The 21,946-nt window shown below is 47.3% G+C and overlaps 10 protein-coding genes across 10 annotated transcripts; 7 read left to right on the top strand and 3 right to left on the bottom strand.

Moving 5' to 3' along the window:
- Positions 1–533: 533 nt before the first annotated feature.
- F9C07_13425 (actin-like protein arp6) lies at positions 534–2,125 on the bottom strand (the record flags this gene model as incomplete). Its single annotated transcript, XM_041294958.2, has 4 exons — positions 1,619–2,125; positions 847–1,555; positions 730–792; positions 534–672 (listed from the first exon to the last, which is right to left on the bottom strand). Exons 1-4 carry the CDS (start codon positions 2,109–2,111, stop codon positions 534–536), a joined length of 1,404 nt encoding a protein of 467 aa, XP_041150649.1. The 5' UTR covers positions 2,112–2,125.
- An 820-nt stretch (positions 2,126–2,945) lies between these two features.
- On the top strand, positions 2,946–4,082 carry F9C07_13426 (uncharacterized protein; the record flags this gene model as incomplete). Its single annotated transcript, XM_041287316.1, has 1 exon — positions 2,946–4,082. The coding sequence occupies one exon, from the start codon at positions 2,946–2,948 to the stop codon at positions 4,080–4,082; it is 1,137 nt and encodes a 378-aa protein (XP_041150648.1).
- A 268-nt stretch (positions 4,083–4,350) lies between these two features.
- On the bottom strand, positions 4,351–7,296 carry F9C07_2229970 (leucine-rich repeat protein; the record flags this gene model as incomplete). Its single annotated transcript, XM_041287309.2, has 1 exon — positions 4,351–7,296. The coding sequence occupies one exon, from the start codon at positions 7,294–7,296 to the stop codon at positions 4,351–4,353; it is 2,946 nt and encodes a 981-aa protein (XP_041150647.2).
- Positions 7,297–8,943: 1,647 nt separating this feature from the next.
- Positions 8,944–11,482, top strand: F9C07_2146910 (uncharacterized protein). Its single transcript, XM_041287315.2, has one exon. It carries the CDS (start codon positions 9,506–9,508, stop codon positions 10,943–10,945), a length of 1,440 nt encoding a protein of 479 aa, XP_041150646.2. The 5' UTR covers positions 8,944–9,505; the 3' UTR covers positions 10,946–11,482.
- Positions 11,483–11,812: 330 nt separating this feature from the next.
- Positions 11,813–13,395, top strand: F9C07_2281217 (60S ribosomal protein eL13). The gene is made up of 5 exons (XM_041294971.2): positions 11,813–11,879; positions 11,994–12,027; positions 12,123–12,169; positions 12,272–12,430; positions 12,546–13,395. Exons 1-5 carry the CDS (start codon positions 11,877–11,879, stop codon positions 12,981–12,983), a joined length of 681 nt encoding a protein of 226 aa, XP_041150645.1. The 5' UTR covers positions 11,813–11,876; the 3' UTR covers positions 12,984–13,395.
- Positions 13,396–15,719, bottom strand: F9C07_2146907 (uncharacterized protein). Its single transcript, XM_071509208.1, has 2 exons — positions 14,611–15,719; positions 13,396–14,560 (listed from the first exon to the last, which is right to left on the bottom strand). Exons 1-2 carry the CDS (start codon positions 15,444–15,446, stop codon positions 13,561–13,563), a joined length of 1,836 nt encoding a protein of 611 aa, XP_071367113.1. The 5' UTR covers positions 15,447–15,719; the 3' UTR covers positions 13,396–13,560.
- A 43-nt stretch (positions 15,720–15,762) lies between these two features.
- F9C07_2063499 (oxidoreductase-like protein) lies at positions 15,763–16,578 on the top strand (the record flags this gene model as incomplete). The annotated part of the gene is made up of 1 exon (XM_071508685.1): positions 15,763–16,578. The coding sequence occupies one exon, from the start codon at positions 15,763–15,765 to the stop codon at positions 16,576–16,578; it is 816 nt and encodes a 271-aa protein (XP_071367112.1).
- Positions 16,579–17,433: 855 nt separating this feature from the next.
- F9C07_2229965 (uncharacterized protein) lies at positions 17,434–18,387 on the top strand (the record flags this gene model as incomplete). Its single annotated transcript, XM_071509852.1, has 3 exons — positions 17,434–17,853; positions 17,908–18,190; positions 18,290–18,387. 3 exons carry the CDS (start codon positions 17,434–17,436, stop codon positions 18,385–18,387), a joined length of 801 nt encoding a protein of 266 aa, XP_071367111.1.
- A 742-nt stretch (positions 18,388–19,129) lies between these two features.
- F9C07_13431 (putative ATP-dependent RNA helicase) lies at positions 19,130–20,784 on the top strand (the record flags this gene model as incomplete). Its single annotated transcript, XM_041294970.2, has 3 exons — positions 19,130–19,354; positions 19,417–20,535; positions 20,599–20,784. The coding sequence occupies 3 exons, from the start codon at positions 19,130–19,132 to the stop codon at positions 20,782–20,784; spliced, it is 1,530 nt and encodes a 509-aa protein (XP_041150643.2).
- Positions 20,785–21,113: 329 nt separating this feature from the next.
- Positions 21,114–21,943, top strand: F9C07_13432 (uncharacterized protein; the record flags this gene model as incomplete). Its single annotated transcript, XM_041294969.1, has 2 exons — positions 21,114–21,295; positions 21,433–21,943. The coding sequence occupies 2 exons, from the start codon at positions 21,114–21,116 to the stop codon at positions 21,941–21,943; spliced, it is 693 nt and encodes a 230-aa protein (XP_041150642.1).
- Between the last annotated feature and the right edge of the window lie 3 nt (positions 21,944–21,946).

The raw sequence follows: 21,946 nt of genomic DNA, 5'->3' as shown, positions 1-21,946 counted from the left end.
GCGCCAAGTACTCTGGCTGGGTACTTGCAGTGCCTTACTGACGTGGACAGTTGGTTGGGTTGAAGGGCGACGAAAAAGAACACAAATCAAGAGAGAGGGAAAAGACCAAACACTGCGGGGTATTTCACTTACCAAGTCTCTACCCACTTATACATCTTCGTTGCTTGTGTCGGTCAATCGAAAGCTCTTCCCCCTTTATCAATAAGTTGGAGATCCCGTTATGACTGCGACCTCACCGCATGTTGAATCATTCCAAAATGGCATGACCGGGAATGGATCGGACTTAGCTCAACACTAACCTCAAACTCATAATGCCAAAGAGATTGAAAAGCACGTCTTAAGATTATACAGCAGCTAGTTTACCATCATCTCTTGTAATTAGAAACAGAAACATGCTCAAATTCAAGGGTATCACTAGCAAATGCTACTTAAACAGGTCATCAAGCCAAGTCGTCAACTTGTGCCAGATTTAATCAGACTCAATGTACTCCAAAGATCCCAATCCTGAACACCACGAGATAATGTACCCGATTTCATAAAGTGCCAGCAAATTTCCTCCCAGTCCAAACAGAGCCATTCTCTTGATATTCCTGGCGAGTGATAGCAACTTTCTTCATTTCATCTTTATTGGTGGCCAATCGACTTGCCCCAAGCCATGTGGAGCGAATTGAACTGTTTCCCAAGACCGTCAGCGCATAGTTAAGATCTACATTGTAATAACAAACTTACTCCTGAGGCTGTCGAACCCTCACAGCGCATTCTGCCGAAGCGACTTCACGCAATTCCTTCTCCCTACAGCGAATTAGCAATGTATGAAAGCGATGGATAGACGAGAATATCTCTCACAGTCTTTCCATAAATCCAGCAATCAAGGAGTTTCCTCCAACAACTAACACATTTGCCAGGAAGGCGGGGTGTAACCCCGTGGGCAGCACCGAAAGGCTCTGGAGAATCATATCCGTAATGCCAGCCTGCTTCATGCCGATGTCACTTGGGTTGAATAGAATCTCAGGGACTGTGAAACGCTCGTTGCTCAGGACCAAGACATCCTCAGATAAGGCCTCGGCGGTAGCACCTGAGAGTGCACTTTTCCTCTTCTTGGCATTCAATAGAGGATCATGAGGTCGCATAAACCCTTTTTTGCTCCCATTTGGGTCTGGCAGGACATAGTCGACCGTGACACCTTCGTCAGGATCGAATTGGCCACGCTTTCGGTTGCCCTTCCAAGTCTGTTCCATATCACGAGCAAAATCATCACTGACATAGCACACTGCTTCCTTCACTTCATTAATGATATATGCTTCATCCACCATGTTGTATTGCCTCATTGATACCATCTCCTTCAGATAGTTCGTTAGATGTTTGCCTCCAAGGTCAAGTCTGCGAATGGCACGCTGAAGAGGTTGGCCTTTGTACAGTGGTGTAACTGTGGTGTGAGAATAGCCCGAATCGACCACGAGGAGGCATTCTCTTGGCGAAACAGCCGAGTCATACTTCTGCACGATGGGGTCTCCAAATAAAGATTGGACTTCGTTCCAGGCGTTTAGCGACGGACCTAAAATGGCAATATTAGCCAGATAACCAAGCAGCAGTATAACAGTGTCATTTACTACCATACCCACGCATCTTAAATAGCCACCAAAGCCCCACTCCTCCATCACAATCTCGTCTGCGTTCTTCTGCAGCGCCGGTAACGCGTTTGGAGCCTCGGTAAGCACAAGAGTCGTTTCTTCCGGTTTGGCAATCCGCAGGTCCTTGCTTCGTACAGTCTTTTCGTCAAAGAATGAATGCTCCCAGATTTCCTTTTGCGCTTCCCAGTTCACAGTATATCCCTTCTCGACCGGACGTCGAAACATCAACTCGTTCCAATCCGTAACATGAGTACCAAGTTGCGAACCCACGTAAACGCGGTTGTCGCGAGTCTTAACGAGCGCATTAGAAATAACAGAACAGGCGGATAGTGCCTCTGTTTCATCTTCCGTGATAGAGTCGGGCGCATAGCCGGCTTTCATCGTATACGCGCCATTGTCGATTATGAAAGTCCTCTCGGGTAAAGTTTGGGCGGCTGCGAGGGAAGCTTTTCCAGAAGGGCGCGGTTTGGTGGTTCCCATGGTTTGGGACAGAAATCGTAATTATCTAGATAAATAGGTATTCAGCTCCGCATTGCACCACTAAACGTTCGAAGAAAAACCTACTGGTGTTGAAATACAAGTTGGAGATAGAAACGATCCGCAACATTCTGTCCGTCGACGGGACCGGGGACGCCGAGCGGTCAGCTTCACAGATTAGGAAATATAGGGCTCAGCTTTAGGGCTCAGCTCAAGCTTCCTGAGTATACTACATACATATGTACTTACTATTGCAATGCTTGTGACATTTACATGGAATTCCTTGAAATGGTCATAGATTAGTCTTCAATTGTCACTACTAGGTGCCTTAAGAATATACTAGGAGATAATAAACATGAAGCTACCACCCATGGTGATTCTGTAAGGTTGCTCAGTACGAGGATTTAGCTCACTTCATGAACTTTTGCTGGATATGACGGTTGGTAAGCTCGACGTATAGTTGATGTTAAACCATGCGGTTAGGAAAGTTCGCGAGGGTCTGTTATTCCTATATGCCTGCTAGTATCCACTAGCTAGGGTAATGTATCAATCAGTAAGGTTGTATGCACATGTTAGGGCACACATACTATTTTTGCTGGAATGGAATTCAGAAATACAAGCACATATAGAGTTATAACTGACAGAAATTGCACAAGTGCAGACCAACGAAGCCTTATGTATAAATGTACTGTACAGACGCTTTCCATCACCACCAAGGTCAGCCGCAGGTGACCCCGCAGAGCCCTAACAAACGGCCCCGCAGTTCCCTAATCGAAATTTCTCCCAACTTGTCTTGAGCTGCTCGAGTCCAAACCAAACACCCATTGTCCCGCCAGAATGTCAACAAAGCTTCACGTCACTCTTACAACTACTCTTACACTCGTGGAGCAATTCCACTTGACCTTGTCGTCGCCCTCTGGAAACCCAGCCTCTACAGAACTCTCAGGCAGAGATGCACTTCCCCTCCTTTCAGCATCGTCGACAGCCCTTAAGTCACAAGTCACTAAGCTTTCGCTCTTGGCCATCACCTCTCCATTTACGTCCTCCGCCGTCGGCTCCGTCCTCTCCAACTTGAACGGATCAGTACTCCCGTCGTTTGTGACAGCGGCTCTACTCATTACACCAACCGATCACACCAAAGCATTTCAAGCCGAGGCTCTGTCGCTAACGAAGACAGGGCTGAACGAACTGTCATCGCTTGTGAAAGAAGTTCAGTTAATCGCAGAGAGAAATGATGAAGTACAGGATCACATGGAAAAGAAGGGAATCGAACTGTCGCAGAATGAGAAAGACCTCGTTACGGTAGCTACAGGACGGGTTTGGGGTGCTTGCGATGCCTTGATTGACCTCGCTTCAAATGGTGTTGTTGGGTTTATAATACGGCGTGTGGAAGAATGGAGAGATTTGGTACGAGATGCAGTAGAAGAGATTGACGAATGGAATCCTGATGAAGAAGGGGATGAGTTCTTCGATGAACTTCTGAGCGACGATGGGAAACAGAGTCTTGGGAAAGATAGTGAGGGCGAATCATCTGAGGATAGCAGCGACAGCGAAGATACCGCTGTGCTTTATGAACTGAAAAGGACTTCTATTCGGTTGCTCAAACCAGTGGTCCAAATTTACCCCGCAATCATCACAAATCGCCTGAAGAAGGTCCCCGAATTCTCGCCCTCCCTTGCTAACCAGCTGGAATCCCTTATGACGAACCTCCACCGCATTCCGGAGCAGGTTGACGAAGTAGCGGGAGCACTTTATGAAGGGGATCTAGAACGGTCTATTCGGTACTTGAAAAGAACAAAGGACTGTGCTGTTGTAGCGGTCAAGTTAGTGGTTCTGCCTTGGGTTGAACAGAATGTGACCGACAGTCAGCAAAACGCCGAGGATAAATTTACTAACTGGTCGAAGACATGGTTGAAAGTGATTGATGAGGTCAGTAAACCTCTTGATGACATCAAGGAAGCGAAGTTACAGTGAATAAACATATGATTGTCTATAAAGTCAAAGCACGGTGTAATCTATTGTTTAAGTTGTCTGGTTATGTCTATAATGATTCGATATCTCAGGCTGTTCTTGTATCGAGCGAAAAAAGTGTCCACAGTTGACTATTCTGTTATTGCGCAACAACCGTTGGGGGAAAAAAGTCCACACTGGAATAAGATAAAAAGTAACCTATGTACACAAGTATCAAGATGGTGACAGAATTGATAGTATCATTAGGTTATTGCTTGGTACCCAATATGCTTTATATGCTCGATTCATCATCCGGCTCCCATTGACAAAGATCTTCAGCAGGTATCCGATCCTTCAACCATTCGAGGATAGCATCTGTTCCTTTGGCAATAATTTGCCAGCGAGGGACGCGGAAGCTATTACCCGCAACCTCGAATCTCTTCAGCGCCGATCCATTGCCCCAGTTCTTACTGCAACCCTCGGCTCTTAGAAGGCCCAGCTTTGGAGGTAGAAAACTGATATTGTTATTGCCTATATCCAGAACCTGAAGGCCTTGGATGGCGTCAAATTCCAGGCTATCAAATTGGTTATCGGCAGCGAGGAATGTCATCAGGCTTGGATAAGTTTGACGGACCGGTGGTAGAGACCCACAAATGCGGTTATTCGATACATCTAGAAATGTGAGCGAGGGGGCTTGAAGACTGGCTAATAGTGGCTCAAGAGTGGTTAAGCCGGTGGCACTCAAGTTGAGGATTTGGAGACTGGGTAAATCAAGAGATGTGGGAGAAAGCGAAGTGCTATCCAGTGGATTGTGTGAAAGATCAAGATCAGTCAAATTAAGCGCGAGCATACTGAGAGTCGGTGCCGGGATACAGCGTAATTCATTATGTTGCAGGTAAAGACATCTGACCTCATGCGGGTTTATACGTTCCAGATGATCCATATCCAGGTCTTGAAGATCAGCGTACGATCTGTCGAGGACTCCCCCAGGTTTGACTTGCCAAACGCCTGATTGAGCTGGGGCCTCAGGTGCGAGCGTAAATTGGGTTGCGACCGAGCCCTCTTCGTCATCGGTATCTTGTGGCTCTGGCTCGCACCGGTTTCGGAGCTCGCGCTTTAAGTCCTCAGGAGACATATTCAGATATTTTCGCTCCCTAAGAGGGTTGTTCGCGATTCGAAATATAACAAGGCTTTCCATCAACCCAATTCTTTCGTCCAGTTTTGAGATATTGTTCCCCGTCAAGTCAACGTTTCGAACGGCCTTCAAGTCAGTGAATCCTCGTGGTAGGTCTGCTATGCTATTATTCTCCGCTGACAAACTCAGGAGTGCCTGCCAAGAAGAAACATCTGGCAAACACTGGATGCGGTTCATGCTGATTGCTAGAGTGTGTAGATTGGGGAGTTCCAATGTGTCGTGGTTAGAAAGCTTTGTTAGGGAATTGCCAGTTACATTCAGATATTGTAAGGTCATAAGCGCCTGTACAGAAGCGGGTAACAAAGTATCCTTTAAACGATTGTTGGGAGCGCTGAGCTCTTTCAGTGAAAGCTTGCTTAGGCCCTCGAAAGGCAAAGTGGACAGATGATTATCACCCACGTTCAGAACTCGTAGGGAAGTCAGGTACGCAACTTCATTCGGTAGCTCTGTGAGAGAGTTGCTATGGAGGTCAAGAACTTCCAGGTTGCTCAGATTCTTTATATCGGCAGGGAATGATCCCTGCAGGTGATTCTTCGCTAGCTTGAGGTCCTTTACAGACTCCATCTCCATGATGATTTGTATGTCTTCCAAGTTTAGCTTATTATTTGAAAGATTGAGTGTATGAAGACGCTGTAATCGCCTGAAACCAATTGGCAGTGAGCGCAATAGGTTTCCGTGTAAGTCGAGAACTTCCAGCCCACCAAACTGGTTTCCCCTCTCATCAGCATCTTGATCCTCTGGGTCGGTGTCTGGGAAAGCGGAATCTGGAAGTTCGACGAACTCGTTATCTGCAGCAATGAACTTGACAATGTCTACACTCTCATACCACTCTGTGACCGAGTCAGGGTCGAAATCATACATAGTCATGACTTCCTCTGGTAATGCTGTCAAGGACATGGCCGCAATATTTAAATGACCTGAGGTGCGACCTGCTTCGAGACGTTTTCGAAGGAGCCCTTTGTTCGAATCCTTTGGTCGCTGGTTGAATGGGTCTTCAACACTTAGTTCATCCAAGGATGAGGACTGGGAATTATCGACGCTTTGCATCGCTGCTTTCCGTGCAGCTTTTGCTTTTGCGATGCTTTCCCTTAGTGCGCTCGATGACCTTGAAGTTCTTCTGGTTTCCATCTCAGATTGCTGCTCAAGCGTCAAGTCAAGGGTCGTGGCCTTAGTGGAAGGTGATTTTGGCATTTTTGTAGGCGCCCTTGAATTCTGGTGTGTTTTTGTCGGTGTCTTTCTCGTTTTCTTCACGTGAAGTCCTTCCTGCGTAATATTCGTATCAGGAATCTGTATAACGGCTGTACCTGAGCTTCCACGGAGAGTTGACAGGGTATGCTTCGTATCTCTAAAAGTACTTGTCCTTGAAGTAGGCAGCTTCAATTTTGAAGCACTATCCGAACTCGTCACGCTGTTTAGCTCGGCCGATGTGCCGCCCACATACAGTGACTGGCGTGACCTTGAAGGGAGCCGCATTGCAGACGATGGGCGAAAGAAGTCACCGCCGATTTGTTGACGCGACGACGATGACCTGGAAGGTGACCTCGAGCAACTTGACAGCGCTGAAGGTGGACGGGATGGAGAGCGCATGGGGCTAGTCCCATTAAAGAAACTAGAATGCCTCGAAGAACTCGGCGAAGGAGGGATTTGGGACAATGTCTCAATTGTTCGTTCTGACAGTGAAGGCCGCGCACGACCTCGAGTGTCTGCATCATCAACTGATACATCAGTCCCATGCCTAAACAATACACTATCTGTTTCCGACTTTCCGCCATCGCTCATTCTAGTCTGAGAGACATCCCTCCTTTGTGGCAGGCCATTCTGAGGCTTTTTTGGCACCGAGTATTTAGGGAGCGGCTTTTTGAATAATGGTTCCTCTGAAGGTCTTCGAAGTCTAGCTGTATCGACGCCAGTATCTGTCCGTAGCTTTTCGCGAGATGGGGAGGGCTTGATCGACTTTGAAGCGGTAGATGTCGGGAGCGGTAGTCTGGAGGCTAATCGAGGAATTCCACTCGGTCGGGCCGATAATTTCTGTTGTTTATCCATGTTCACATCACATACGCAGTAGTCGGTTCGGGTTGTCTATAAGCATGAAGCACGTTTCCGCTATTGGATGGTGTAATGGTTTCAAGAGCGGAAAAGGAGTCTCATGATAGTTTTTGTGGGTTTGGAGACTTGAAGAAAAAGACAGGACAGCAGAAATTCTCAGCTGACACAAATGGTAGTAGGTGTAATGAGGTGAGAACTTTAAGTAGATAGAACACAAAGTTATACTCAGCGCAACGTGTCTTTTTCAGGGTAACTCCTATTAATTATATGATAGATTATATGATTTAAATTATAACCATTGTTTACGAAGTAGTTGGTGCCTGGGGCCACGATCCATATAAACTAGCCAAAGCCATGTGATTGGTGAGATTTCTCCTTCGGCATCCCGCCGGCGGATGAACAGAATCAAGCCGCTAGGGTCCTCTTTCTGAAACAGGACCCGAGCTAGTGACTATGGACCAAGTTTACATGAGTACCATAGGTGCACTTGAGGCAAGATATTTGCATGCCTTTACGGAGCGAAAACAAACCACTGCTGCTGTTTGTTTTACAGTGTACTCACAGACTCAGCGCACAGAGCATTCTTACGGTTGCGTACGGAGTACATTGTAGAAAGTGGGCTTCACACAGGATATCGTGTTCTCTAACTGGCTGCGTCTATATTAGGCTTCTGTCAAACAAAATCTATGGAGTAAGGTACAGCCGAGCCAAAGACAGCCCTTAAATCATGACGACTACTCCGTATATACTGTGTACGAAGTGCTCTGTACCACTGCCACACAGACGGACGAATGTCAACCTCCACAGAAAGACTGTCCCATTCTGCGACTATTACAATGGCGGGCCTGATGTCTCACTACTCCGCGATACGGTTGACTGACAGCAAGTGTAATTTCTTATTCTGTGAGCACTGCGTTTTCATGCATATCAACTCACAATCTGATATCCTTCCTCAGACAAGCACCGGGCCCGCCATGAATTGATTGGTCTTCGCACGAGTGAGCCGTTGTTAAGATTACCTTGTTCATAGTTATTAAGGCCCTTCAAGGAGAAAAATAATAGACAAAAGAGGAAGGGCGGGGATAAGAAAAGGGGAAGGGGAAGGAAGAGCAGGGAAAAGTTTCTCGCTTCCTTTTTGTTGTTCAGACAAACGCTCATCTGAGATGCTAAGAGCATTCTTGTTATATTGTTTCCGGGCGAAATAGCCTGTAGTATTTTCAAGAATAATCTCTGTATAAACTCATGTAAATCCATAACGAGTGGGAAGGGCATAGGTCACTAGATATACAGTGAAATAGTATTAACCGTGTGTTGATTCGTGAGTTGATGGGGTTTTGGCGATATCTTGAAAATTCAGACACGGGCCGTCTGTTTGCATACAGTAACTTATACATCCTTGAATCGCAAAGTACTCCGTAGTAGTCCAGACCCAAGTCACTGTTGATGGTCCATCCGCAGCCCGTTGCCTCAGTTACAACCTTCTGGACCCATGGGGTACAACTTCTGTTTACTTGCCTGGAGTGCATGATCTCCACGCTAACTTTATCTGGAATGGTAAATTCTAGCGCGCGGCTGGGCTCACGTGGATGCTGAACATCGAGAATAATTGGTTGGAGCAGAGCCATCGCAAGCGACTTCCCAGCCTCCCGATGTGCGAAACACCCGCCGCTTGCAACATCCTTAAGGCATCAAACCCTCCACGGTGCTCCTTGCTCCTTGCATCACATCTACCCGTTGCTTTATTCACATTCTGTCTTGCTCCTTACTCCTGTCATATTGGTACGGGGACTCTCAAACCTTGCATTGTTGTTCTTACAAACAGGGCGCCTTTCTCAAATAATCCATTTGTATCCTCCTTGACTTGGACGTCACTGCACAGCCCTATCGCTGATAAGCGGACCGAGCCAGGTGCGAGTCGCATAGTGTCTGTGCGACAAACACATCCATACCCAAGTGCACTTGATTTCCCGAAAACTTTAGCTTCTACTATTGTTTACAAGGCCTGTATCAGCCGAGCTGAAAACAAGTATTCCCTCAATCGGTTTGATTGACGTATACACGGAATACCCTACCTCATTCCCGGTATGCGCTTGACCGCCCTACAGGGATTCCGTGCACTTTCTCAACCCAGTCATTGCTAATCAAGAAGCAGTGCGAGGATATATCCCGACGGTTTTACTTGACTTCTCTTATCGTTATTCCTATCATGCCACGAGACCCCGAACTCCAGCTCTCACAGTGTTCTCTAGCGCCTCCGGCAGAGATCTCTGGTCCAGTTAGTCCCACTCGGCGTACAAGTCTCTCTGCTTCTCCAGATATAAGTGTAAGAGCCGAAAGCCACACCTCGCGTTCTGAGAGAGGAAAGTTCTTTTCCCCTCCGTCACTATCATCATCAGATATGACTCCTCCCCCATCGTCGCAGATCACTGGAGCCCCTCTTCGACAATCAAGGTCCCGATCTAATTCATACCTTGCATCTCCGCCTGATATCGAGAAGACGCTATGTGTCGCTTATGGAGCTTCCGAGAACCTCCCCACTACTGAGGAAATTGATACTGCTGACGAATCCAAACTTCGTGCGATCGCCAAAGAGCTACTAAGCGTAGCTCAAGAGGCTCGTATGTCAGCGCTGCACTTCAAGTTGCAGAATAGTCTACTATCATTCACAAGCAACGAGGCCATTAAGCGTGCCGAGGTTGAGCATAAATTGGCTAGAAGAGAAGTCGAGATTATCCAGAGCTCTGAATATCGCCGTCGTCATTCAGAAAATAAGCCGCCACAAAAAATTGCCAATGTGGAATTAGAACTTGCTCACAAACGTAATCAAGAACTGGAGAGGGTCAATGCTACACTTGACCGGCGGCTTCGCCGAGCGAAGAAACTTATCGACCAGGAGAAAGTGAAGTCCGATCGACTCGGGGAAGAGAATTCTTTGTTGAAAGGCCGTATCAGAGATAACAGAAAACATCTTTCCTTGATGATTGAGCATGGTTCATTATCTCCCAGTCCACAAACCGAGATCCAGACTCCCCATAGAAAGTCTGTTCCTCACTTTGCCGATAATAGCCACCATATGGCCAGCGATGAAAACCATAATCCTTTCGCTGCTCTTCTGGCGGCGGACCGTGTTCTGAACAGAGAGTCTCCAAGTGCGATGTCCACATCAAATCAGAATGGCGCACAGCAACAGTTTGGCAATCACCATGTGCGTAGTGCACATACACTGCCTTCTCTTCCTATGACGCCGTCTCGGTCTCGGATAGCTCAACAAGAAAGTCAATACTTCACTCTAAACAAAGATTCTCAACCCCAGCGTCGGGATAGAGACAGCACTATATCAGCATCCGACACCGAGGAGGCCGAAAGTGAAGACGACGGTCCTTCTCACGCTGATTTAGTGACAACAAATATGTTTCGCCATAGTCGTTCAGACCATCAGAATGTTACGAGAGTGGCAAACGCCCCTAAATCGAGCACTTTACTTCAAACAACACTCTTTGGTCAGATTAGAAAAGCAGGAGTCGAGCGTCCCTCCAGCAGTCTCAAACGCAAGGCGAGTTTTGATAGTGTGACCTCGAAGAAATCGAAAGCGGAGGAACGAGTGGGTCTCGGTATTGACACATGGAACAATAACAGCCGTTCCTAAAGTCTACCAACAGGCTATATGTGCATCTGGCTGTATTTCCTGATTGCACATAATTTGGCAAGTTGCGGTCTCCCTGCCTACTAAGTAGGGCGGATTGCAGATCTTCTTGGTTTGAGACATCCTTCCATTATCTAGACGTTCTTTTATGTCCTGTTTGCCCCCCTGTCCAGGGACGGTTACGAATGATGACATGTAAATGATGGATCGGTGTTACTAGGCGCCCTTTTGTCTTCCTTTTTAATTCTCTTCTATTTCATTGTCAAATCTTCAAAATGTTGAAGTCCAGATCGATTCTATGATTCTTATTAATTAGTAGGCTTTCAGAAAATCTCGAGCTAGCTACCTAGCGATAGATAAGATTTAGTTCTACCCCCAATCAATAGCATTCTCGATACGAAACAACTAGAAGAATAAATTCATCCGACATCCCTCCCTTGCTCGTCAAATCCTTTTTTTTTTTTTGTGTTTTTCAGTCCTTTCCTGGTAGATGGAAAGCGAATATGAGTACTACTTAACAAAATGACCCAGATACTGTCTTAGTAAGCATCTAACGGGAACTGTAAATGTTCGTTCATTCACGAAGATTGACAAGATTACATGTTTAAAGAGGATCTTGGCATCTCGTGAAAGCCAAAGGACTTACGTGGACAGATATTCATTTAGGTAACTACTTACAAGTTCTGTGCAAATTCAGATACAACTTGAGTGCTACTAGTAATGGTGAAGTGAGTTATCAAGTGACAAGCCTGGTTTGGGACCCTTTCCAGATTTGGTAACCAGGGTAGGGCTTCTCGCTAAGCGAGACCGGCGCGGCTCTGCGCGGTTGGCCACACCAAAAAAAGTTCCACCCATTATTGAAGAGTCGTTCTGAGATCCGACCAGCAACCACCCACGACGACGACAATCTCGGCCTTGATCACCGTCCGTCACAATGGTGCGTTTATATGACCCCTCGCTGTCTTTAGTCTTTCTGCGATTCAACAAAATGATATCGAGTTCGCTCTTTTCGTGGGTGAGGGCAAGTTACTGATGAATTTTGGTGGTATAGGCGATCAAGCACAACAACCAGATTCTCAACCAGCGTGAGTGGACCTGAAGTGAACGAGTTTTCGGCATTCTCTGAGATGGGATGGAATTTTTTGTTCGATGGGACAACGAACTGACGAGTTCGTTATAGACTTCCGCAAGGACTGGCAGCGTCGTGTGCGCGTGCACTTCGACCAGGTACGAAATCGAAACTATACTTTCCCGAATCATATTTTGAACGACATGTTCTGGTCGTCTGGGGGATGATCCATGGTTGTCTAACAATTTACGGTTTTGTAGCCTGGCCGCAAGCACCGCCGTCGTGAGGCCCGTCTTGCGAAGGCCGCCGCTGTTGCCCCTCGTCCGGTTGACAAGCTGCGTCCCGTTGTGCGTTGCCCTACTGTCAAGTACAACCGCCGTGTCCGTGCCGGTCGTGGATTCACTCTCGCTGAGCTGAAGGTAAATTTTTCTCCTTTGCTGGATATAGAGCCGGGCCCTGGTGATGGTGCTGTGCCACTCGCTGGGTTTCAAAGTCAGATGAAGCTTACATGGGACTTGCTTCAAAACCATATAGGAAGCCGGAATCCCCAAGAAGCTCGCTTCTACCATCGGTATCGCCGTTGACCACCGCCGTGTCAACTACTCCAAGGAGTCGCTGGTCGCCAATGTTGATCGTCTCAAGGACTACAAGGCCCGCTTGATCCTCTTCCCCCGCAAGAGTGGTCAGTTCAAGAAGCTTGACTCTTCTGCTGAAGAGGTCAGCGCTGCCAAGGCTGCCTTCGCCGCTGAGGGCAAGACTGAGGGTTATGCCACTCGCGCCAATGCTACCCTTCCCATCAAGAACCTCACTGCTGAGGAGGCTGTCACTGAGATCAAGCGTGATGACCTGCCCAAGGGTGAGGAGGCTGCCTACCGCCGTTTGCGCGAGGCCCGCAGTGAAGCCCGCCACAAGGGTATCCGGGAGAAGCGTGCTAGGGCTAAGGCCGAGGAGGAGTCCGCCGCCAAGAAATAAATGTGATTCACAGTTAATGATGATCGGGTCTATTTTCAAGTCGGGGATTAGTGTACTGTGGCATGGCGTGGCGCCCCTTTTCTCAATTTACCTTTGTCCTTAAAAAAGCTCCGAACCTTCCGAAATGCAAATGCCCAAATTTTCACGTTTCAATAAAGAAAAAAAGGGTCTACTCCGAGTTATGGATGTATGGTATGAAGCTGCGTCTTGGTCCGTCAGTGCGTGGTCGCTGGGGTCGTATCAAGCCACATCCTTAGCGATTATTCGTTGCATTACACCCGTCTAGTCGTGTGGAGGCAGAGAGCACGCAAAATACTATGGAAGGGTAGCCTGATGCAGGCCCCGGTAAGCTAGTTCAATGACGGAGATGAATCTAAATACACTAGGTTACAACCTACGTAAACTTCTACTTTCGTAGTCATTCTAAGGTCTCGGGTCTAGTAGAAGCTGAAATGTATCTAAGATGCGATCTGCTGATTTACAAACGGGTAGACGCTATCGTTTTTAAGGTCAGCCAGTTGTTAGCTCAGCTGATTGATTGAAAACCAATCCAAGCCAGTTTCAATGGCATATGCAGTCACCGTTTTGCCTTGACTTTGAACACATGTTTTTCAGGCTCATCACAGAACAAAGCACCCAGGATATGCTCGGCAGCATGTACTATTGCATCTGCATCAATATCAACGTCTGCGCCTATTCTCCCGCCCTGTTTCTCGTTCAAAATTGTGTGAAACAGTCCTTTGACATCTTGTTCCACCTTGCTTCCCAACCTGCCATGCATCATGGACGGCGCAGACACACTGATCCCCGGCACCAACCTGGGTTCACATGCCCATTCATCGATTGTTAGTTCGCATGAAAAGTAGGCTCGAACAGACTCTCCATCTCCGGACTCGAATAGCATCGATGTACGCTCAAGGTGTGGTAGTATTTTGCGTAGACTCATATTCGAGAGAGAGAGCATATCGGGGTTTTGGAAGTCATCTAGCTTATCAGTAATCCTGGTTGTCCCACGACTTCTGATCAGTCCTGGATATTGGAATTCTAGCCGCGACCATAATTTGGCACGTGATATTGAGGCTTCCCAATACCGGTTTATGCCCCAGCATAGACCCGATAAATCCAACTTCAAGAGGGGGTTCGCTAGCCTTGATTCAATCCACTGGCGCAAATATACTGGTAGTTTGTTTTCAATGGCCATTGGTACCGATATAGAGAGTACAGACTGTGTTTCTGGATCCGTTTCGTAGTTGATGGATAAGTGAAATTGTCTAGAAGGAAAGGGCCACGGTGCAGACAGTTCCAGGGTATGTGTTTCCAAATGTATGTCTGAGTCCGAACCGCAGTAAGTATTTGAATATGCTTTGAGTTTCAATGGGGCGAATATTGTTAGATATGGTTCAGCATGAGAAAGTTTATCAAGAGCAAAAGGATTCAGCGGAGGATGCTCTTCTGAGGTTATTGGAGAACACTTCGTAGAAAACGGAAGCAACATCGAAATGAAAGAAGACATGGAAATATCATATGGGCCCAGCTTTGCAGTTTTTCCCTTGATGGGATCCTCACACAATATTGACCTGTTCACTAGTCAGGTCAATTTTCAAATAAATGGACATAATATACTTACACAAGTTTGCCCATGTCTAGATCTGAGTCGTCAGCATTGTATCTTGAGCCCTTCGACCAATTCTCCAATTCAAGGATGTCATCGCTAAGTTGTTTTATCTCGGTGGCAAGTTGCGTTGTCAATCGCCGTTTTTCCAAAACAGGCTCTGGAAATAGTACTTGTGCCATATTTGAGTTGGACTCAAGTAGATCTTCGTCGCCTTCTCCATAATGAACGTTCCGAAGTTTAGAGGGGCTCTGTTCTAGATGGTCAGTAGTTCGTCGTTTCCCCAGGCTACCATGCTGCATAGTCGGACTGCTGCTCAGTAGCCCTTTTGGCCGTGCGGGGGGTCTTTCTAGGCCTAATTGTGTTGGGGTTGGGGGTAGATCAGGTTCTTCAAGCCCTTCATGCAAGTCTGTATGTGAATTGGCTTCACCCGTCGCATTGCTCAATTCAGATGCTAATTGGTCGTCCGGACTATCGGGTGGTCCACGATCCAATTTATTCCCCCGTGTCACTATTGGAGACTTGAATGACAGGTCTGAAGGAAGAATTCTCCTCGAGACTCGCCTCGGAGGGGCTGCGAACGCTTGAAGACCACTTAGTCGTCTACTTGGTGAGATTTTGTCCAGCCTTAGGCCTGCATCTGAAACCAGCGAGGGCCGAAGAGCTTTTCTATCGCGTAACCCAAAAGCTCTCGTTTCAGCTTGGTCTATAGGTCTTTGTGAGCTCCTCTTCGATGAGCTGCTAGTTTCGCGCAGCGGACTTTCCGATTGCGATCGCGCTAAGCTTTCTCTGGTTGGTTCTTGAGGTGGTGCGCGATCAGGTGGGCGCTGTGCATGAGGTTGCGGGTTCATCGGCGACGTGTTAGGAACAGCGCGCTATACTTGTTTCGCACCGTCTGGTATGTTGATAGATGTCCGAAAAACGTATATATATCCTATATGTCAGTACCGATCCTTCATGACTACCTTGGCGGTTCCGTCTTTGTCAAGAAGTGATACTGGAGAACGACGCGATCTGCAGACCTTACGATAAGCATACATCGCATTCTGCGAGACGAAATGTTTGCATTGTTTGCAGAATGATATAATGTCTGCCTCGGAAGTCAAAGAACACTTTCTCCCACAGTGTTCTTCCCAGCAACCTTCCGACACTACTGAGTTTCTCTTCATGGGTAAAGGGCGATCGGTGTTCAAAATGGCCCCCTGCTTGTCGGGCATGGGTCATGTTCTACCTATAAATCAGGCGCGCTCTCTCCCTGCGTCAGCATTGTCTATCGGACGATATGCACAGTTTCCCTCGACCCGACGGACTGCTAGCCATGCGCATACCAAGTCCCAGGATACGACAGCATACTTGAACAATTCAGAAGCCCCTCAAGCACATCCATTATCGGGGTATTATCATGACATTCTCTCATCTCGCTCTCCTTACAGTCGTCAAGCAAGTTCCTCGCGTCCTATTTCTGAAGAACCGGATAATGAGCCGTCAATATCTTCGAAAATCGAGCCTCAGTCGCCGCAGGACAAGATGTCTATTGTGTTCGGCACTCGCCTTGCTGGCCCCGGTCGCTCTTCACGGTATAATCCCGGTGCGACGCCATCAGAGTCTACATGGAAAACTATAAATGGGGTTGCGATACCGCCTAGGCCAGAGGAACCTGACAATTGCTGCATGAGTGGCTGTGTACATTGTGTCTGGGATGATTTTCGTGATGAAATGGAAGATTGGGCGGCGAGGGTCGCGCAGGCTAAGGCCAAAGGCACTTCGGAAGGGCCGACTGGGGATTTGCTCCACACTCCAAGGGCCGAGGTTGCTTCTGCGAGCACTAGCATGGATGACGATGGAGGCGGGAGTGAGACAAAGTGGACTATTCCCGATCAGGCAGACGATCTGTTTGCCAGCATCCCGGTTGGGATTCGAGAGTTTATGAAGACGGAGAAAAAATTGAAACAAAAACACCAGCAACATGGAGAAGGATCATGAGGATTGGTTTATATTCTTTTATTTCTCTTTGTGTTCTTTTTTGTTTTGATTTTGATCCCCAGCACATACCTTATATTGCTCGGGCTGGGGGTCGCTTCTTTCATACCTGATGAGACCAATATATATTGAGGGAAAGGATAGACCTAGATGTACATACACACGCAATGACGCTACGAGCTCGCTAATACTAGAATCGGCCTGATTCAATCTATTATTTGCATATATGCGCTTTGAATATGCAGATAGAAGAGCGGAAACCCGCAGGATATTCGAGATTGTAGTAGGTAAAGTAGTAATTGAATGAATTTATGCCACGCCATGGCCAATCAGATTGATGATACTCACATTTTTAAAAATAACCTACTATTTCACCCTTTACCTCGTGTGTTCTTTTCTTTCCTTTTTCCCCACTCCCTCGAAAGGGATACTCTATCAAACACCACATAGACCAAGAAAATGACTATATACACCATTTTCATCTCATGATTAGATCTCCTCCATGCGGCGATCAATGCGTAGTAGTACCGCACCTTCACCCGACGTGCGGCAATGCAAAGCTATCCGGTACATTATTATCAACCTTCTACCTTTTATCATACATGCGTCACATAGTCAATGCTAACTACCACCTTGTCATAGAGCATCAGGCATTTTTTCTGTATCAAAGATGGCCCTCCATACATACGTCTCGCTCTTCTAAACGTGACGCGACCTTCCCAACATCGCAACATCGCAACTGGTCGCTACACCGCAGTGTTACCTAGCATTCAAACTAGAAACCTGGCCACGGAAGTATGTAGGTCACTCTTGGAGCCGAGACGCCCGTTACTTCGCAGTGCTCTAGTTCCCTACTGTATGACTAGGACGAGATCAACCGCAGCGTGTGCCTTTGAAGGAGAAGCTACAATAGCATCCTTGGAGCGCTCCATCGCACCATCCCGAAGCCAGGAAAAGGGCTCTGTAGCTGAGAATGGGTCAGCGTGCGACGACAGTGGTTTGTCTTCAAGAGCACCCGACGTCAATATATCTAGTGCCGTAGACGAATCACAAAATGTTAACGATGCTCTTCCTGGAGAGGAAGACTATAATGGTTTTGGACAGGTACTCTTGCGGTCTCCCAAGCCTGTCCTACACTCTGAATTTGTTCAGAAAGGGTTAATACGGCTCATTTCTCGATTTGTTAGCCGTGACAAAGGCAAGTTTGATTGCGCTGTAGATTGTGCCCTTCAGCATACATCTACAACTATAACCACGTCCGGAACAGGAAGCTCGAAGGTAGGGTATGATAAATGATAGCTCGAATTAGCTGTTTAAGCTAATGTGTGTCAGTCTTCAGCAGAATTACAGGCCTTGTTGGCCTTGATCTCAAGACTCCATACAAGTGGCTCATTGCAAGAGCTCAACGAATTAAGAAAAGAATTGCAACATATGAAGTTACATATAGACGAAGACATGTTTATTGTCATGCTTAGGGCCTTGAAGGATTTAAAACGTGCCCCCTCCTTTTCCACTGCAAAATGCAGTGGAGGGCCAACGGAGATTTCTATTTCTACTGACCAGGAGGCTTACCATGAGCTGAACAAAGTCGATAGCTCATTGGGCTTGCCTGTTGGTAGGCCGTGGAAACGTCATGGAAGGTTACCGATCAACAGAAGAAAGGATGACATACTTGACCTTATTTAAAAGAACACATATTCTCTCATTGTAGCAGATACTGGCTCCGGAAAGTCAACACAAGTGCCCCAGATGCTGCTCGACGATGCTATGGTCAAGGGCTCTGGAAGTCTGTGCAAAATACTTTGCGTCTAACTTTGCAGAATAGCAGCGACTTCACTAGCTAAGCGGGTTGCGAAAGAAAGAAGGGAATCACTTGGATACTCCATAGGGTATCAAATTAGATTCGATTCTCGGCGTCCCACAAGGTTGGACTCAATCACGTATTGCATCCTCACTATGCTACATTCCAAGTCCTACCTGGTGTCTTTCTCCCACATCATACTCGATGAAGTTCACGAACGAGCCCTTGACCTCGACTTACTCATGCTTTTTCTAAGAAACTTGTCGGTCAACGTCGTGGCCTAGGATTACATGCACCTAAGGTTATTGTGATGAGTGCAACACTTGACCTCGACCTCTTCGCTTCATACTTCAAAATGCCGTCGACGACGGAGGTCGCTTGCCTGCTCCACATCTCCGAATTCCCGGCCGCGCTTTCCCTGTTGGCAAACATTACCTAGATGAGGTCATCGAATCTTTATCTAGGTTCTACTCCCCGCGAGCGCTATCATTATTGATCGATGAGCCCCAGACAGCAAAGTATTTTAGAAGATATAACCTTCTGCCAGTGACAGACCGCCTGAATTTTGGTGAACAAGGGATCGATGGGGGCCAGCATTCGCATGATCCGAGCTTACCACAATCTTCTCCATCCATGCTTCGAGAAGAAGATCCTTTGATACCACTAGGCCTCATATGCGCCGTTATCTGTCATGTCTTGTCTAGTACCGAGGGTGGCTCTATCCTGGTCTTCCTCCCCGGCTTACGTCACATCATGGCTGTTGAAAGTGCCGTCCGAAAATATGGAAAGATGCTAGGCTGTGACTTCTCTGACTGTAGTCGTTACAAGATTTTGCAGCTCCATTCGAACCTTCCCGATGGTCAGAAAGAGCTTTTTAGTCCAGTTTCGCGAGCTTGTCGCCGAGTTATCTTGTCTACTGATGTGGCCGAAACCTCGATAACTATTTCAGATGTGAAGGTTGTCATTGATCCAGGAAAGGTAAATCAAAGAATTTACGTGCCACACTCAAGGACAACCCGGTTTGCATGTTGTTGGATTAGTCAATCCAGTGCTGCTCAGCGTGCAGGCAGGGCTGGCAGAGTCCAGCAGGAGAGTACTTTGCTCTTTTTACGAGGGATATGCACAAGTCTTTCCGCATCACCAGATTTCCAGGAATGATGCGGGAGGACTTGCAACAGGCTACTTTGCAAGTGAAGCGGACAGTATCGTCTGCCTCCATCCAGGACACCTTACGAGATTCCATTGAACCTCCGGACGCGGCCAAGTTGGACTTGGCAATTAGTAACCTACAACTTTTGAGAGCACTGGATGAGAAAGAGAGACTTACCCCCCTCGGAGTCCTTCTCTCAGAGCTGCCACTTGACCCTTGCCGCGCTAAGCTGATTCTGTTGGGGGTTATATTTCGCTGCCTCGATCAGCTTCTCATTATTGGGGTAATCGGGGGCGACCAATCTTTGTTCTACTCATCGCCGGTCCAGGAGACACGTAATGATGTGCACAGGACTCGTGTAGAATTTTCACGAAACACCTGGAGCGACCACCTCAGCGCGGCCAACGCATTCAAGGCGACCCGTGAGGTTTGGTATCGAAAGGGTCGTGCAGCCGCATTTGGGTTCGCAGTATCGAACCATATACACTTCGATCGCGTCTATGAAGTGCTACAGGCGGCCCGTCATACGCTTGAGTTCCTAGCTAAGAGAAAGATTATCTCCTGCCATGAACACCTGGATGAGCGCTTCCAGTTTGGAGGTGCCAGTTTGAATACCAATTCATGGCGTACCCCACTCATCAAAGCTCTGCTATTTCATGTCATGTATCCCAACCTTGCAGCCCCTTCGTCAGCTTCGCGCAGGCGTTACTATACTGAGACAAATGATATGACACACATGTCACCCTCTTCTGTCAATTCCACGGAGCGACCAAGGAGTCTGTTCATCTTTAATTCGACGACCAAGCCTTCTTCGGGGGACACGTATGTTCTAAAGCAAACTTCACATGTCACGCCGCTCGCCGCTTGCCTCCTGGGAGGGCGACTCCATGGAAGTGGCCGCAGAATATGCATGGACTCTTGGCTGGGCTTCCTAGTCCAGGCCAATGAGGGGTCGGGAGGCGATCGTGCAGCCAGATTATTGATTGAACTTCGAAAGACACTACAAATAGTACGCCAGCCATTATATCCCGCGTGTATCGTTTGGGAACATTAACTAACACCCGATCACTAGGCATTCGATGCAGCTTTCCATTCCTTAGGCCAACTAGAAAACCACCAGCCCACTAAAGAGCCTAAGTCTACCAGATCACACGACCTACTCTTCGATATGATATCTGAGATCATGATAGATATCCTTGTCAGGGACATTGATCCCGTGTACTCCAAGCGCGTCAAGACAGCGACACAGTGGGCATAATGTCAGTCACGATAATTGTCACGAGTTGTTTGGGCTCGTTTTCATGATTAAGGTCAGTGTTATTATATTGATAGTCTAAATACCATAATAAAACGTATATATACAAGGACTAGAGTACTAGTAGCCTACCGAGTTGACCGGTACAGGTAGAGCTTGCAATTGTATATACAAGTAGACCCATGTGAAGTACTGAGTAAGCGGTGAGCGTTATGCCGCGTCCTTCCGCCTCGCTATCGCAAAGAAAAAGGTGAGTGTAGAGTTAGATAGGACAAAACCAGGAAACACCAAAAAGAAAAGAAGAGCAAGGACGAGGCGGGATAATCGACATCATGTCTTTATCCAAGACGGAAACAGATGTTATACTAAACAAAGCCAATGTTGCTTTAGCACGCAGTCAGCGACTCGTCGCCTCATGGTTACCCCCGAAGACTCAGGAGGAACAAGCCAATACAAAGTCTGAAGAGGCGTTACAGCAAGAAGAGGATGAGGTTTTCACAGCTGTGCCAGAAACGTAGGTCTTACTCTATGCTATGCTATGGGAAATAACCTACCTCTCTTTCCCCCTTCTTATTCATTTTAATCTTATTTATTCCCCCTCCCCTTTCCCTATGCGATTCATGACTAGCACTGATTGGATGATGGCTACAGTTTAGGTGTTGGGGCACCCCTTCCCTCCAGGGCAGCCGATGGAAGTTGGAATCGCACGGAACTTGACTCCAACGATAAACTGCGGAGACAGCTTCTTGGGAAGAATTACAAGAAAATCATGTCGGAGAGGAGTGCAGCGGCGGGTCGACAGCCGAGCAACATGAAAAGCTTATCAGGTGCCAGCTCTGCTACGAATCAGTCCCAGACTACGGCGGGCAGAGCTGGTGACGATGATGACGAGGACGAAGGACGAACGGCCTCAGTCGGAAAGAAGGGCCCGACTAAGAAAAGAAAAGCGGAGTCTATTCCGAGGTCTCTTGACTATATCGTAACTGACAACGACGATCGTGGGGATCGGGTTGATGGCGGTGGAGATGGTGAGGTTGAGACATTGGTGAAGCAAGGAGAGTCTTTATCACAACAGCCATCTCGACTGCGAGGGAGGAGGAAAGCTACAAGCTTCTTAGACGAGATTCTTGCTGAGCGGTCAAGGAAGAGGAAGAAGAAATAGATT

The sequence above is a fragment of the Aspergillus flavus genome, chromosome 7 (genome assembly GCF_009017415.1).
Source record: "Aspergillus flavus chromosome 7, complete sequence".
In the NCBI taxonomy this organism is placed as follows: domain Eukaryota; kingdom Fungi; phylum Ascomycota; class Eurotiomycetes; order Eurotiales; family Aspergillaceae; genus Aspergillus; species Aspergillus flavus.
The sequence above is the reverse complement of the archived record's forward strand: the minus strand, read 5'-3'. Positions and strand labels throughout refer to the sequence as shown.

Coding starts and splice junctions, on each gene's coding strand:
- F9C07_2146907 (XM_071509208.1), bottom strand. CDS start 15,446: ATGAACCCGCAACCTCATGCACAGCGCCCACCTGATCGCGCACCACCT. Junction 14,561..14,610: donor CTAGACATGGGCAAACTTGT/GTAAGTATATTA, acceptor ACTAGTGAACAG/GTCAATATTGTGTGAGGATC.
- F9C07_2146910 (XM_041287315.2), top strand. CDS start 9,506: ATGCCACGAGACCCCGAACTCCAGCTCTCACAGTGTTCTCTAGCGCCT.
- F9C07_2281217 (XM_041294971.2), top strand. Junction 12,028..12,122: donor CAACCAGATTCTCAACCAGC/GTGAGTGGACCT, acceptor AGTTCGTTATAG/ACTTCCGCAAGGACTGGCAG. Junction 12,170..12,271: donor TGCGCGTGCACTTCGACCAG/GTACGAAATCGA, acceptor ACGGTTTTGTAG/CCTGGCCGCAAGCACCGCCG.